Source organism: Hyperoodon ampullatus (genome assembly GCF_949752795.1).
Source record: "Hyperoodon ampullatus genome assembly, chromosome: 11".
Taxonomy (NCBI): domain Eukaryota; kingdom Metazoa; phylum Chordata; class Mammalia; order Artiodactyla; family Ziphiidae; genus Hyperoodon; species Hyperoodon ampullatus.
The window spans coordinates 19,836,274-19,853,885 of NC_136924.1; the positions used below are offsets into that span (position 1 = coordinate 19,836,274).

Genomic DNA, 17,612 nt, shown 5'->3' on the forward strand with positions numbered 1-17,612 from the left:
ATCACTCCCACATTGACTTGGTCATTAAGTGACTCAACATCTTTGTCTTAAAAGCCAGTCCTTACTTATTACCATTTTTGCTAGTTCAAGCCTTTATCATTATTTAGCTGGGCTGTTGTATATCCTTCTAATCATGCTTCTTGGCAACACTCATTCCCCGCTAGTACAGCCTCTGCACTGTTGCCAGTTATTTTTCTAAAGTGCTGATTTTTATTGTTTCACTTCCTTATATAAAAACCTTTGGTGACTCCTCACAGTCTATAGGATAAATTCTAAACTGTTATTAAGACCACAGTCTTGGGGCTTCCCTGGTGGCGCAGTGGTTGAGAGTCCGTCTGCCGATGCAGGGGACACGGGTTCGTGCCCCGGTCCGGGAAGATCCCACGTGCCGCGGAGCGGCTGGGCCCGTGAGCCATGGCCGCTGAGCCTGTGCGTCCGGAGCCTGTGCTCCGCAACGGGAGGCCACGACAGTGAGAGGCCCGCATACCAAAAAAAAAAAAAAAAAAAAAAAAAAAAAAAAAAAAAAAAAAGACCACAGTCTTTTACAACCTATCTCAGTGTACCTTTTAAACTTCATTATTCTTCCCTTGGGTCTTAACTGTCCCAAACTATGCCACCATCCCCAATGGCATGTACTTCCATGGCTCTCTCCTTTATTCATCCTTTCCCCTTGCCTGGAGTGTTCCTTCCTCCATTGTTATTAAATTCCTATTCATCTATTAGGGCTTAGCTCCAGTGTCAGCTCCTCTTGACCTCCTTTTACCCACACTTTTTCAGATTTTACATTGGTTTGTAATTATTTGTACTGTCTCTTCTAAGTTCTTGAAAACAGCAGTTATGTATATTCATCTTTGTTCCCATGACCCTTTTTCAGTACCTGGAATATAATAGTCACTCAATGAATGTAAACTCCATTTACTGGCCTGCTCAGGAAATGGGCTATTAAGGTAAATTGAATTTTTGATTGATTCAATAATATAACTTTTATTTCAATATGAGATAGTTTTTTTAAATTGATTAAAATATCTTTCTGCCTTAGTATTGTAGAATGAAATGCTCTTAATATTTGAGAACTTGGAGTACGTGGTTTTCATTTTGAAATACGTACCCAATACCATCGTCATGTGGACATAGGTAGTATATAGTGTACCCAAGATATGTAGGTTTACACGTCTCATTCCAAACTCACTGAATCTGAATCTTTAGTTGGGGGGCCCAGGAGTATGTTTCTGACTGAATCCTCCAGGTGATTCTGATGTGTGAGTAAATTGGGGATCTAATAAGGAGGCTGCAACACACTGGCAAAGCATATAATATAACCTAGATGACTTTTTTCTTCCTTTTTCTGATAAAAATTATGATCAATTAGAATTAAGTTATTTGAAGTTTTTCTGCTGTTGAGGTGTGGTTTAATAATCCTTTACAATGTCATTCATCTCCTTCAGCGAGGCATCCTGTTAAAAGTGGCTGAAACCATCAAAAGCTGGATTTTGGTTCAGTGCAGGAAGAATGACGACTTACTTCACAAGTTGGTGAGTGTTCACTTTACTTCTTTTTTGTCACTTTTCAGGACTCCGGTTTATTAGTGAGAAAATTGATGAATCCGAATTTGTTTTGCTACTGATTTGGGCAGTGATTGATTTTGATTAGAAATTCTGGGCTGTTCTTCAAAAGGAGACTGTCTGCTTCATGAACTGTTAAAGTTTGTTTGTATCACCTAAGGAAAAAAAAAAAGGAAAGGAAGTTCTTCAGTAACTGGGGATCTTTGCATTTGGACTCATTTGTAGTATTTCATAGGTCTTCTAAGAGGTTATTAGCCACTGAGAATAGGATATTCTGGTAATTATTGAAGCCCTATTTGTTAAATTACTCATTTCCTGCTGCCGTCTTCCTCCATTGACAGGTATTCCTCTCCGTGAGGAATGGAATAGATCTATTAGTGGGACCCTCCCCCTTTTCATTAGGAACTTGACTGTCTCTATTCCACAGCCTATGATTACAAAGTTTGGGCAAAATCAAGAGTGGTTCCTCCCTAATTTATTTATCATTAATCTACCATTCTCTGACAACTTCATATATAAAATTTAGTCTTCCGGGACTGATAAATCACAGAATTTCCCAAAGACTAGCTTGATCTCTGAGCCCCAAGAGGGAGTACATCCTAACAATATGAAGTCTAGGTAATATAGCTAAAAAAATTAAAGTTTTAAAATTCTTATGACTCTCACAAGTAAGCAGATTTCAGAATCTTCTGCTGCCCTGTGACCTTAAGATGATAATGATCATTCTTGTAAACTATCATTTGTCAAAGGATGTTTACAAAGTGCTTTCACATTTTGATTTGTTAATCCAAATGCTATATAAGGTTTAGTGTGTTTTACCACTTGGAAGCCTGAGGGTCAGACATTTCAGTTTGGTTAAGAATACTTATTAAGGGTTTCCCTGGTGGCGCAGTGGTTGAGAGTCCGCCTGCCGATGCTGCCGATGCAGGGGGCGTGGGTTCGTGCCCCGGTCCGGGAGGATCCCACATGCTGCAGAGGAGCTGGGCCCGTGAGCCATGGCCACTGAGCCTGCGCGTCCGGAGCCTGTGCTCCGCAACAGGAGAGGCCACAACAGAGAGAGGCCCGCGTACCGCAAAAAAAAAAAAAAAAAAAAAAAGAATACTTATTAATTGAATTGTTCAAGAATGTTCAGCTAGAAAGTGAATCAGAATTTGAACTCGGGTCTCCTGGTTTCAAATCCCAGGCTCTTTTCATTATAATGTACCAACTTTCTAGCTTGAGTATTACTATGTTTTGACTGACTAAAATTACTTTTTTAGCAATCTTATATGGGCAAGTTCTCTCTTCAGGGTTTCATCTTCATAGGTGTGTTGAAAAGGTCAATGAAGTGTCTTGTCATCTACGTAGACATCATCTCTAGCCAGGTGGAGCCATCCTCATTCTTCAGTAATACTAGGACTGTGGTAAGGTATATGGATCCATATACATTTTTCTGTGGTTTAATCATAGTCTGCATAGTCCTGATCTTTTCATTCTTGGTTCTTTATCACTGGCCACATGCTTCATGTCATATTTCACTGTAAAGTACCAGCTTCTGAATGCATCCCTTTTGTGCCTATATTATGCAGAATTGTAGGAAGTACATTCCTGAGAAATAGTTTACTAGTAATGGAACAAGGAATGGCCCAGTTAGCATCTGGCATGAGATTGCTTGACTTTTCCCCTTGATTATGAAATATTTTAAATTTTGTTAGCTATACAGATATTGAACCAGTCTCTTCCTTTTATAAAGATACTGGCAATTGCTCCATGATATCTGAACATTTTACCATTGTTCATTTTCATTAAGGTAGTACTTTTCTTCTTAAAGATTAAAAAAAAATTCCTTTATAGCAAGTATGATGTTAGTGGTATTGGCACTTTTTAAGTGCTTTTTAGCCTATAAAGTGCTATCATACACTATTTCACTTGATCCTCATCAGCTTTATTAAATAGCACTATATATTAAAAAGTGTGTAAGATCATTGAAGTATATTGACACATGAATACGTTCTCTTCTCCATCCCTAGGGGCCAAAATAGAAATCTCTTTATTCTTTAGCTGTGCTTCTCATAGTCTTTTCATTCCATCCAAGTGGAATTCATCCTAAGTTATCTTCTCATGCTATTTCTGTTTAAATTCTAAAAAGATCCCTACTACCTATCAAATCAAGTCCAATTCATCACTTTGGCTGGCATGAAGGAGTCTGCGTAATTTGGCCCTAATCTACCTTTCCAGCTTTATCCCCCAATATTTTCATCAGCCCAATGCACCCTTCCTTTTCCTTTATTCCTTGCCTATTCTCTATGTCTATATTTGTACTATTATACTGTGAAATTTGTTCCATTTTTCTATTATTGGAATCTTTCCACTAAGCGGTACTTGCTCTTCCTCAAGGCCTTTCCCAGAAACTTCAGTCTGTTGGATCTCTTATTTTGTGCAACCACCTTGTAATAATTATCTATGCTATGTTCTGTAAGTTTGTATATCCTGTGAGCTTTTCTTTATTGTATTTTTAATTATTTCATATGTACTAAGAACACTAACAGCTAACACTTACATAGCGCTTACTGCGTGCCAGATACTCTTAGTAGTTTATAAATACGTACTTATTTAATCCTTGCAACAACCCTGTGAAGTGGGTACTGTTATTATCCTCACTTTGCAGATGAGGAAACTGGAACAGAAAGGTTATTAACTTGCTTAAGTTGTAGGACCAAAATATAAACCCAGGCACTAACTAAGTCTTGATACTTGTTGAGGGCAAGCCAAAGTTCACATAGCATACCTCCCCCCAGCACAGAGCACCCATACTATTAATACTGCCTCAAATCACACTGGTTTGGGGGAGGCTTTCTCCCAGTTCTGCAACAGGTCTGATGCCAAGGAGTGGTGTTGAAGAAGGTGAGTTCCTGATTAAGCGGCATGCCCGTAAGAGGGTCTGTGAGAGGAAGAGGTCCCAATCTGCATTAACAGCCTCCCCCTCTCTGTCAGCCTTAGCCTTCATTTAATTAGGCTTCTTTAAACTTACCCCTACACAGTTACTTAGAGGTCTCATAAAAGGCCTGATTTCAAGTTTTTGTAGCAAAAGTTTTATTTTTAGTACTCGTATGTGAATATGGTCATGTCTGATTGGGGAATCTAAACCAAATTATAATGCCAATATGTGAAGGTTTATTTTAAGGATTACTGGAAAAGCTACCATGCTCCACCCCCTGCCCTCCTGCCTTCCACCGCCCACCTCCTGTCGCTACCCTGCAGCCCACTTCCCCCTCTCCACCCCCAACAGTAATATAAAGTGAGTTGTGTTGTTCTGTCTTTATGAAAGTGGGGTGGAATGTCGAAAAACTAAGTAGTTCCTAATGTTAGGATTGTAAGAGAGAGGAGGCAGTAGTTCAAATATGAAAGTGCTGCAGAGGTATGTGCAGGGTGTATCAGTAGATGGTAAAAAAGCCTTATAGGCTAAAAGGAAGATCATCATTCCACTGAGATTTTTTTTTTTAGATAATTAAAAGAAATATATCCAAATAGGCCTAATATTAAAAATATTCTTCTCCTTCTCTAAAAGTGATGTATAGCCCATGACCAAGAGGATATGTGCTCTTAGTGTATGGATCACTGCATAGTGTATGGATCTGTAGTGTATAGATCACTGGTTAAGTCCTCATGGTTAGCTAGGGCTAGAATCTGTGGTGTGGGAATGATTAAGAAGAGCAAAGCCACTGCCCTCAAACCCTAGACCTAACTGGTTTTACTTTAATTGCTAAGGGTCTTATCCATTAGAAGTTCTCTTTATTTTTATCATACAATAGTATCTCCCTATTCCTAAGTTTCATACAAAATAAAACTAAATTTTCTGGTAGAGAAGACTATATTCAGGGAAGAAGAATCAACTACCAAAGACTTAGGGTTTGAAATCATAATCCTGGAAAGTTACTTAATCTCTTTGAGCTTCAGTTTTCTCCTCTACAGAATGGACTGGAGGATGACAATGTACATCACAGGGTTACTGTGAGGATTGCTCTAACACTGCTACCTCATCTCTCACCCCTCCACCAGGTACACTCTGCAAAAACTAATATTGGTGACTTGCAGGTCCCCAAACTAGAAGAGACTTGCTTTCATTCTGTCTCATCCCATTCTTCCAACTCTTTCATCTGGTTCATCCTTTAAGATTCAGTTTAGGCATCACCTCTTTTACTTTCTCTTTGTTGCAGGTTTTGTTCCTTCTATGCCATTTTGATAATAACCTAGTTATACCTCATCACACTTCTTTGCACTTACTTTTCAGTCCTCTGTGTTAGACTATGAACTCTCTAAGAGTAAAGTCTTGTATGTCTTGTTCAGTTTTTTATGCTTTTGATGTCAAGCACGTTGCCTGGTATGTATTCCTTGATAGGTGGGTAGAAGGAAAAGAGGGAGGAATAAATAAGCTGCTATATGTGAAAGCATTTTGTAAACTATAAAGTGCTATGCACATGTTTTTGTCATTTTGTATTATATTCCTTAATGATGTATTTTTAATACATTCTAAATGTCCATTTTTAGAAAGCCTTGATCCTACTGATGTAATTCTTAGATATTGGCTATATTGTTACAGCATTCAGGGACAGCATCTTCTGTTACAGGATTTTATTTTCCATGTTGTTTTTCAACAATTTAATTAATTAGGCTTAACTCAACAGGTTTATTAATCTGTAATTACTTCACATCTGTTTATTAAAAATATATATTTCACTCACATGTGGCTCCATAATGTCTACCTCAGTCTTTATTGTTTCACATTTATAATGAAAATAAAACCCTCTCCATCATACTGAAAATAGATTGACTATTGTTTCTTCTTCTTGGAGTCTGTACTGAAAATAAACACCTCTAATTTTATTAGCATGGTAGGAGCTTAATATTTAATACAAAATTATGCATGTATTAATACCTCTCTTCCGGTCTTTTAATGTCAAGGATATTGGATTCCGACTCGACTCATTACATACCATCCTGCAACAGGAAGTCCTGTTACAAGAGGATGTGGAACTGATTGAGCTACTTGATCCCAGTGTCCTGTCTGCAGGGCAACCTCAACAACAGGAAAATGGACACCTTCCAACACTTTGCTCCCTGGCGACCCCTAATACTTGGTACTGTCCAGAAAACATCTAACCGTTGCTTATATACAGAGTATTACCAGAGGAAATCCATCATCACGCTCGGCATTATAAACATTTTAGCATTTTAATTAATGTAATGATATGCCAGAGGTTAAAAAAAAAAAGTCACTTTCTAAAGTAAATACTATTTCAAGTGAAGGTGGAAAAAATATCCAGTTTGATTATTATATACTTTCAACTCAGTATAGTTAGTGCTGTGTTTAACAACCCAATAAGCAGGTATAACATATGCCAAAAAAAAAATCTCTCTTACCCATATACCTATACGCATGTGCGCATGAAGGCCTAGCCAGTGCTGTATGTTTCTTTACCATTAATAGATTATGTAATAATTACATTGTAGAGACACCAAGGATAGGACATGGGGCATGGAGGTAAACAGTTGAATCCTGCTTTGTTGGGTGAGAAGAGATCATAGACAATAGACAATTCAAACTATCCTAAAACTTGTCAACCACTTAAAGTATTTGAGTCTAATGCAGAAGTCTCAGGCCATAATCTGTTAAAAAGAAATATATATGTATAGTAAAAAGGGATTATATATACAGAACTGTTAATAGCCTCTTCCTATTAAAGTATGAGTTTATTAAATGAACTAAATTATTGCTCAAACTGTTCAAGTCATATGGGCAGTTACACTCATTGGCCACAGTGTTCTGAATTTATCTGTCTTTCCTGTCACATTGACAAATGCTTCATATTGTAATAGATAGCAAAGTATGGTGTTTTCCAAATATGTAGTCACTCAGATATCATGATGAAGTAAAGCATGTTATCCTTTAAAAATATAAGAACTTAAGGAGCTGCTAGAAGGAAGCATAGGTTTTAAGAATTTTATAACTTTATATTCAAGTTTTCTTTGACCTCAAATGTCATTAAGCAATTCTGAGCCCTATAAATACGTTATAGACTTTGCTATAAATACATAAAAGTATATGATGAGATTTTGCTTTATGATATTACCAATATTGTCTAACAGTAAAGGATTCCAAGGGAAATTAGGGCAGGCAAATATTTATTAAGAAGCATTCTTACATTTTCTTTGTAGTTTGACTATATAACTGTCTAAAGTAGTGTTGATGTTGTTTTTCGGATATCCTCAGATACAGCTCCCCTATATTTACCTCTTTCTTTTATTTTCACATTTTCATCTAAGCCTTCATTGCTTGAATGATGTATGTTAGTCTGTAGATTTGTAATTGACCTAAATTAAAAAAATTTCATACATATTTTGACTTCAGTTAAAGCAGTTTAAAAATACAAAGCTTGTCCATATTACGGTCTGCAGTAAATATGTATATTCCAGAATTGTGGTGATGGTTATTTAAAATTAATGATAAAATAAAAAATAAAATTAATGATAAAATAAAATAAGATGGGACTTCCCTGGTAGCGCAGTGGTTGACAGTCCACCTGCCGATGCAGGGGACACAGGTTTGTGCCCCGGTCCAGGAAGATCCCACATGCCGCGGAGCAGCTGGGCCCGTGAGCCATGGCTGCTGAGCCTGCGCGTCCGGAGCCTGTGCTCTGCAATGGGAGAGGCCACAACAGTGAGAGGCCCACATACTGCAAAAAATAAATAAATAAAATAAAATAAAATAAAATAAGATGACTTTATTCAAAGCAATTACTCATGAAGTATATATTATTTCTAATTGGAAAAATGCTTATATTTTCTTGAGGTATTATATGTTTTTGCACAGATAATTAAAGTCTAATTTTAGGGGAAAAGACCTCATGATATCTCGAAATATTAAAGGTTTTTAGTATTAAAAATTAGTAAAAATTAAAGTTTTTTAAAATTTTATATTTGTAAAGTCAGATTTTAAAATCTGTAATTTGTTTTTAGGTTAAAGAACACATACCTTTTTTTTAAAAAAAAAGGTTTTTTCAGAAGATACCTATTTATGTCCTTTACCTAAACTGATTAGCTCTAGACAGTGGGTGTCTAGCAACTAGACAGTGGTGCTAGATATTTTTTAACTGTTCCATATTACTTTTTAAATGTCATATTTTATAAAGTCATACTTTATAAAGAAGCTAGCGTTTTATCTATTTTAGGAAACCTGAATTGCTAACTAAAGTAACTCATCTTTCTCTGGACTGATGGATATCATTTTTTTGGCTTTTCTATTCTAGGGATGTCTCAGTGCTATTTGCCTTCATTAGTTTGCTCATTATGCTTCCCACTTGGTGGATTATATCTTCCTGGCTGCTATGGGGAGTGATTCTATTTGTTTATCTGATCATAAGAGCTTTGAGATTATGGAGGACAGCAAAACTACAAATAACCCTAAAAAAATACAATGTCCATTTGGAAGATATAGCAACAAATAGCCGAGGTTTTACTAACCTCGTGAGAAAAGCTTTACGTCTCATTCAAGAAACTGAAGTCATTTCCAGAGGATTTACACTGTGAGTTCATTTTTCATTTTATTTTTTAAATAATTCTTTTCTACTACATAGTTAAATTAGAATGTTTATTACCTATTTTCATTTTTGTTTTGCATTTACAGAAAAAACTAGGTTTCTCTTTAGCACGTATTAAAGTCTGTTAACTGCTAAGTGAAAGAATAAATACATTATATATTAGATTTAATAAGTGGTATTATTCTTTTTTCTACTTTGAGAAACCAAAGTGCTTTGAGAGTCATGATTATTTCTGTGTGTTACTACGTGATTACATAAGATAATATATAGAGAGAGCCTTGATCCTCGCATGCAGTAGTTACCCAATAAATACTTGTTCTCTTTACTCACCGTCAGATGCTCTCTTTACTCAGTTTACATGGTAGATGTATCTGACAAGAATTCATTTTGAAAACTCTTGCCATGTATTAATAATATTCTTTAGGTTAATATTAGTAGATATTTTGGCACTGATACTCTCAGATACTCTCACTGATATTTAATATGGGAAATTAAATATTCAGCAGTCTAGCTGTAAGTGTATTAAGCTACCAGATGGATAGGCTATTTATTCTATTATTAAAGGGAAAACACCAATTATGTTCCATATTCTATGCCAGACAATTTTGCATACAACTAAAGGTATACAATTATAAGCGGTAGAGCAAATGTTCAAGTTCATTCCATCTGCCTCTAAAGCTTATTTCCCGTACACTAGGCTGCCAGCTAAGCACTTAGAGATGATAGTTGTAGTATAGTATATTTAATAATTTATATAACTCATATAACGTCTGCAACCTATAGGTGGGAGAAAGTAAGTATATGGCAGAGAATAATTGTTGCTCTTAATTAGTTGTATCTGGAAAGTCATGAAAAGAGGTGGGCAGAAGAACCTTGGGGCGTCATTGCACCCTCCACTCTGCTCACTCTAGAGTAGTACCTAAACAATCTTGACATAAAAGCTGTATTTGGAATATCATGAAACAGGAAAGTAGAAGAATCTCCAGTAATCCTCTCATTTTTCACTCTGTTGTGTTCTGGAACACTGTTTTAAACTCCAGAGACATGAGAGAGATTTTATAATTTCTCTTTCTGCTTAATTCAAAATGTAACAGTCCTTAGCGTCTGTTAAGTTTGGTCTTTCCATTGTAATTAAAGTCCACTTCTTGTTGATAGAGCATAGCAAATATTGAGTGTCAAATTTTAAAAGTTAAAAATCGTACTAAGTAAGTACTATAGCTCCTTTTCATTCTGGACTTGCACAACAAGAGGACTGACAGGTTAAGCAAAGTGGCTCTGTGTCCAATTAATGCTTAGGCCTGTATAGATGATTCTGTGCCTTTTGTCATTATCCCACTTTTACCCATATGTATAGAATTGGCATGAAGAGCTAAAAGGGGCCCGTTAGGCATGATTTCCCTCTGGATTATGACTTCTATCTATTCAAATGCAGACAGACAGAAAAATTTTTGGAGCAATTGTACTTCACTTGTCTCCATCTCACTGGAAAATGGATTGAAAAAATTATGAGGAATAATAAATTTTGAATCATAATTTTTTAGAAATATTTTCATTTTTAAGACTGAGTTAGTAAAATGGAACACAAACGATAGTGTCCATATATTGAAAATATTAGTGCTGTTTTATTCTGCCTCAGCTTTTCCTCTCTAGCAAATAATTTAACCCTTCTTTGCCTCATTTCTTTATTTTAAAATAAGCCTATCCGTCATTGTCCTGTTTTTTATAGATTTTTAATGCCTGAATATGTTTAGTTTGGTTTAACATTTTTTTAAGTTTTGAGTTAGATGTCTTATTTTACAAATTTGTGGTTATAGTGTAAGAAATTTATAAATTCCAAATACTTTGTTTTACTATTAGGAGAGGTTACTAGTTAGGTGAAAAACTTATTGTCTGGAAAACTATGTAATATGAAATCACTCATAGTTTTATTTATAAAAGCATAATACATTACATGGTGTTGTTGCAAATAGGTACTCCCCATTTATCTTTGGAAAAGTGCTTATGAAATGTGCCTCCTCTTGAACAGTTTTGAGAGTAGCTATGCTACTACGTAGTAACCCTTACTTTGCCTTTCTACTTGCATTCCCCTGTTGGCCACTGGTCCTGTTATCTTTCTGCGTCCCCTACTTCATTTTGAGTAGGTAAGTGCCAGTGGCTGCAGGTGGGTAAGTCATTTTACCCTACTTTTATGAATGTACAGAATGTATTTCTATACAGTATTTGATTGTTCTGTACAAATGACCAAAAATACGATTGATGAACATATGTAAATGCATATTAAGAATGTGAAAGTGTTTATAATTAAGGCTTTCAGACTTACTGTAGACATAGGTTTTGAAAACTAAATGTAAAGTAGTACCACTTTAGTATATTCTGGCAGATAGAGTGTCTATATCAAAAAGTTACAGTTTCTTATATAAATATTCCTACAGTTCTACTATATTTCAATTAAAATTTGTTGTTTCCCCATATCAGAGGGAGCCTTTATTCTTTGAGATTTTAATTTTTCATTTGTCTTTTTTCTGGTGGCTATATATGTGTCAGGGAAATATCTATTTATGAGACCTGAGTTGGGATATTTATAAGCATTTTCTAATGAAAATCATGAAAAAGGAATTTTTTTTCCTAAGTTTAATAGAATTGTGGATTTAGAAAACAAAAACTTTAGGACACCTGTACAGTTGTATCACATTTTACTTTTCAAGTTTGCTTGACAGGGTCAGTGCTGCTTGCCCATTTAATAAAGCTGGACAGCATCCCAGTCAGCATCTCATCGGTCTTCGGAAAGCTGTCTACAGAACTGTAAGAGCCAACTTTCAAGCAGCAAGGCTAGCTACCCTATACATGCTGAAAAAATATCCTTTTCTGTCTGTATGTAAGAATAAGCAATGTTTCCAGAGTCCTGAATATAGATATCATAGCTGCATCCTATAAAAGTTAACTGTAAACTTAAATTGCCTATTTTGAAGCTGATTTCCATCATCACTTCTATTTTAAAACTAGGGGAATGACAATAATAGACAGGAAGAAAGTTCTTCTGCTCTCATGTGGCTCATTTTTAACAAGGAAAACATTTGAAGTCCCTCCCTTCACTGGTCCAAAGAATAAAGTCAAAAGAACCTGGCTTCTCTAGGTCAGACATTTTTTCAAATTACTGAACGTGACAAATTTGCATCATGACATGGAAATAAACTGGCAACAGGAAATCTTTCCCCTTTCAAAAAACAGAGGCTCTAGGGTCAGATTGGCTGTCTAAATTTTGGCTGAATCAGTTACTGTGTAGGTGACCGTAAGCAAGTTTCTTCACTCTCTATACCTTGCTTTATTTATTGGTAAACTGACAATAATAACAAAATCTTCCTGACTGCTTTTGTTAGACCAAATGAATTGGTGCATATAAAGTGCTTAGGCAGTGTCTGGTATATAATAAGCACTTAAAGACTGCATGAGAATAAGTCTGTCTCTTAAATTTACTAAATCAGGAAATTAGGTCTGTTAGTAAAAGTGTATAAGATCTTTATTTTAGTTAAAATTTAGTTAGATAAGTTATGAGTAAATGGGATGCAAAAACTACTTTGTACCTTCAGTATGCTGAGTACTGTAACATTGATAAATATAATGCTTAAAAGTTAACAGAGTGCTTTATGTTCTATCATTATATCCTTATACAAACCTTTCCATCTAGATTTTCTTATCTCCACTTTATGCGAAAACTGAATAAAATCTCTATATGGGATTTACCCAGTGTCACACAGTTAGTAAGAGGTGAAATTGTGTCTTGACTGTGGGACTTAGGACTTTAAACCTTTTCTATATAAGTATAGATTTACTATATCTAGATACACACACACACATACATACATACACATATTGTACTGTATTACCTCTTTGGAAATTGGGAGAAAGCACTTTCATTTTAGTCAAGAACTTGTCTATTCAATTTGTTTACTGCCTAAATACCTGCCTGCAATGTGCTAGGAAGACAGAACAAAAACCTGTTACTACCTACTTTTAAAGACTTTTGAGTGTAGTCAGTAGATATTCATAATACAGTATAAGTGCCCAGGGTGCCTTCCAGCATAGCAGGACAATGTACTTGACCTGTGACTTCTGTGAAGACACAGAAGGCTTTCAGGGAAGCGACACCTGAGTTGACCCTCAAGGAGTGAGTAGGAGTTGACCTTGAGGATAAAAGTGTGCATTGCAAGTAGAAGGAAGAAAAGATATAGAAGGAAATAGATATATGACAGTGTGGGATGTTAACTGCAAGTAGTTATTCATTCAGTGAATATTATGCCAAGCAGTTTGCTAGTCACTAGATATACAGTGGTCCACATAATAGACATGGTCCCTGCCTCGGGGAGCCTATAGATTAGTGAGGGATTGGGAGTGAGGTGGGCTGAGAGGGCCCTAACAAAGATTGCAGATGGTATGAATTCCCTGGGCCAGTCACTTATCTAGATACTGGGAACCTAGCAGTGAACAAGATAGACAAGATCCTTGTTCTTATGGAGTTTGCCTTCTAGTGAATGATATAATTAATAAAAACTGAACAGAATATTTTCAGATATTTGCTATAAAGGGGAAAAACCCCAGGGGAATAGGATAGCGAGTGATTGGTGGGTTGCTGTTTTTGATTGGATGATAGGGGAAGGCCTGCAATTTAAACTTAGATTTGAGATGGAGTTCCAGTCAGATGGACCAGCGAGTATAAAGATCTTGTGGCAGGAGTGAATTTAGTATGATTGGAGTATAGAAAAAGGACCATCATACTCGAAGACTGCAGCACAGTAAGTTGGGAGTCCGAGTATGAGATGAGATTCAGAGGTAGGCAGGGGCCGGATCATATTCTCCATATAAGAAACCTTAAGGAATTAAAAATGTATCCACCAACTATTTCTTTGGAAAGACCAGTAAGTTATATAAACCCTCGTGTGCCTGATCAAAGTAAAAAGAATAGAAATGTACAAGATTAGTAATGAGAACAGAGCAAGAAATTAAAATTATTATAAGGGGATAGTATCTGTAACTTTGTGGCCACAACTTTGAAACTGTAGGGAGAAATGAATCATTTCATATCAAAACACAAATCTCTAAAACTGACCTAGGAAGAATTCAGAAACTGGAGATTAATAAAAAGAACTCCATTAAAAAAAAGAAAGCACCTGGTTATATATGTAAACAATGGAAAATGTGCAGCTGTAAAAAAGTGATAAAAGGTCTTGATGCACTATTGTGGAATGATCTCCAAATTATGTTGTTAAATGGAAAAAAAAAAAAGCGAAGTGCACAGAGCAGTATTTATACTACCCTTCCATTTGTACGTAGAAGGGATTGTATATATGAGGGGATAAATAAGAGTGTGTGCATGTGTATATACACATATATATATCCCCACATACACACATTTATATTTGGATTTCCTTTTATGTATGTACATAAACATAAGATATCTTGAAGTATACACCAGATACTGGTAACAGTGATTGCCTTTGCCTTTGGGTAGGTGAACTAGGTGGCTAAGGGATAGAGGTAGGAAGCAGTTTTTATTATACCCCTTAATACCTTATAAATTTTTAATCCTGTGAATATATTACTTATTCAAAAACTAAGTGAATGAAAAAATGTTTTTAACTACCTGGCCCAGATGGTTTTGTAGTTTAAAAAAAAAAACTATTTCAGACCATAGAAAAGGTTAGAAAGCTACAGTACATCATTTTATTTATGCAGATACTATCATCTCAGTTCCAAATAAAAACCAATCTCACAAATAGAATATTTATAGATTCCGCCTAGTACTATATCAAAAGATTATTATAATATGACAAAATAGGGTTATGTTATAAATGCATGAAGAGTTCAGATATCAAGAATTGTATGGATGTAATTCTTTACAAAAACAATGAAAGAGGAGGAAATCACATAGTAATGTTGATAGATGCGCACAAGGAAGAGGAAGGCAGAAACAGAGCAGCAGTCTCTGTCAACAACCTAGATGGAACAGGCTTAGTGTTACTTACATCAGTAGTTTATGTTTTCAGGTAGTGGTCAGGTAGTGATGTCCTGCAGTGTGCAGACTTGGAGGAAAAGAGGAAGTATTTGCTGTAGGGTGGTGAGGGCCTGAGCCATGATACAATAAAGTACATAATACAGTTTCAAAAGGTAGATGCGAAAAATAACTAAATTAGCACTTTAGTGCTTGTGAAGAGTTGAACTTTTAGTTGTCCAGCTATAAAGACATTTTATTCTCAAGTATCCTGTAAGATATGAAGTATATTAATGTATTAGATTTTAAGATTAGTTTCTTTTTAAAAAAACTGATGTAAATCTCCTCAAAGTTCAGAACAAAGATAAGTAAAGGTAATTTTGGACAGTTTTATTGTACTCTTTATGCTTTAATGAAAAGGCTTTGTTGATTGCCTTAACCTAATTTAACCTACCCCCTGAACTCTGAGAGTGACAATGTAACCAACTACATCTGTGTGGTGCCTTTTAAGGAGCTGGGCCTTGGACTTAGTGAAGAGCAGATTTCAGAAGAGGAAGCACATAACCTTACAGATGGCTTTAGCCTGCCTGCATTGAAGGTAATCCATTCATGGATGGGAAGGGCCAAAGAAAAGATAGATGCATTTGGATTGTGCCTGCGCTTTCTGAACATAAATGGTGCACCTGTTGTTTGCTGGATACCATTACCATAATAGCCTTACTGATGTTTTTGAAACTGCCTGTAAAGAGGGACAGCACTGTGAAGACTGGATGAAGAGTGGGAATTCCCTGGCGGTCCAGTGGTTAGGACTCTGCACTTCCACTGCAGGGGGCACAGGTTCCATCCCCAGTCAGGGAACCAAGATACCACATGCTGCGCAGTGTAGCCATAAATAAATGAATCAATGAATGAAGAGAGGAGATCCTTATGTTCTGATATTGAAATACTTTAAATTCTTACTATAGGCATTTCTTGTATTAAATTAGAGTTTGAAGATAAATGAGTTTAGTAGGAACCCAATATATGAGTGATTTTATTTACTAGCCATTTGTTTCAACAAACATGGGTAAAGAACATACAAGATCAGCATCTTTCCTTGGAAAATCTCCAAAATTCTTATATAGAACAAGAATCTTTTCATATTTTAAAAACCACATAAAAGGATATATTTGACTACATAAGAATTAAACTTCTAAACTTTAAATGCTATATATATATATATTTTTTTTTTTTTTTTTTGCGGTATGTGGGCCTCTCACTGTTGTGGCCTCTCCCGTTGTGGAGCACAGGCTCCGGACGCGCAGGCGCAGCGGCCATGGCTCATGGGCCCAGCCGCTCCGCGGTATGTGGGATCTTCCCGGACCAGGGCACAAACCCGCGTCCCCTACATCGGCAGGCGGACTCTCAACCACTGCGCCACCAGGGAAGCCCTATATAGATATATTTTTAAATTTATTTATTTATTTTTGGCTGTGTTGGGTCTTCGTTACTGCACGTGGGCTTTCTCTAGTTGCGGCAAGCGGGGGCTACTCCTCGTTGCGATGCGCGGGCTTCTCACTGTGGTGGCTTCTCCTGTTGTGGAGCACGGGCTCTAGGCTTGCGGGCTCAGTAGTTGTGGCTTGTGGGCTCTGGAGCACAGGCTCAGTAGTTGTGGCGCATGGGCTTCGTTGCTCCACGGCACGTGGGATCTTCCCGGACCAGGGCTCGAACCGGTGTTCCCTGCATTGGCAGATGGATTCTTTTTTTGTTTTGTTTTGTTTGTTTGTTTACTTATTTATTTATTTATGGCTGCATGGGTCTTCAGTGCTGCATGCAGGCTTTCTCTAGTTGTGGCAAGGGGGGGCTACTATTCGTTGCGGTGCACAGGCTTCTCATTTCTCATTGCAGTGGCTTCTCTTGTTGCTGAGCACGGGCTGTAGGTGCGTGGGTTTCAGTAGTTGCAGGACATGGGCTCAGTAGTTGTGGCTCGCGGGCTGTAGAGCACAGGCTCAGTAGTTGTGGTGCATGGGCTTTGTTGCTCCGCGGCATGTGGGATCTTCCCGGACCAGGGCTCAAACCTGTGTCCCCTGCATTGGCAGACGGATTCTTAACCACTGCACCACCAGAGAAGCCCCAAATGCTGTATACTTTAAATGTAAATAAGCTCAGGAAAAAAATTTCAGTGATTTATAAACAAAGGGCTTGAATTCTTTCTACATAAAGAGCACTAAGGTATGTGAAACCTATTGAAGATAGGTCAGGTGTGTGAATTGCCAGTTCACAAAAACCAGAAATGGCCAATAAATGTGATAAAAATTTTCAGCCTTACTAGTATTTTGCCAAGGATATTGAAAGTTGATAATACTCATTGTCAGTGAAAATTCTGAGAGACCTCACACCAGTGGTCAAAGTATAAACTGCTTCACTTTAGCTGTGAATACCAGTCTTCACAAAGGTATGTACCCTTTACGCCAGCAATTTTAAGCTCACAGATTCATCTCAGGAAGT

The 17,612-nt window shown here is 36.7% G+C and overlaps 1 protein-coding gene across 7 annotated transcripts in view; it reads left to right on the forward strand.

The window, feature by feature from the left end:
* Nucleotides 1-17,612, forward strand: part of VEZT (vezatin, adherens junctions transmembrane protein) — a gene marked incomplete at its 5' end in the record, with an annotated part of 76,612 nt that overhangs the window by 38,007 nt on the left and 20,993 nt on the right. For 2 of the 7 annotated variants that reach the window (XM_079714114.1, XM_079714119.1), the window contains 5 exons: nucleotides 1,446-1,532; nucleotides 6,504-6,679; nucleotides 8,849-9,124; nucleotides 11,845-11,998; nucleotides 15,580-15,723. In XM_079714114.1, the coding sequence (XP_079570240.1) occupies nucleotides 1,446-1,532; nucleotides 6,504-6,679; nucleotides 8,849-9,124; nucleotides 11,845-11,998; nucleotides 15,580-15,723 (837 nt within the window). Of the gene's footprint in view, nucleotides 1-1,445; nucleotides 1,537-2,851; nucleotides 2,966-6,503; nucleotides 6,680-8,848; nucleotides 9,125-11,844; nucleotides 11,999-15,579; nucleotides 15,724-17,612 lie in introns of all 7 variants that reach the window. The other 5 variants (XM_079714113.1, XM_079714115.1, XM_079714116.1 and 2 more) reach the window with 5 other exon arrangements.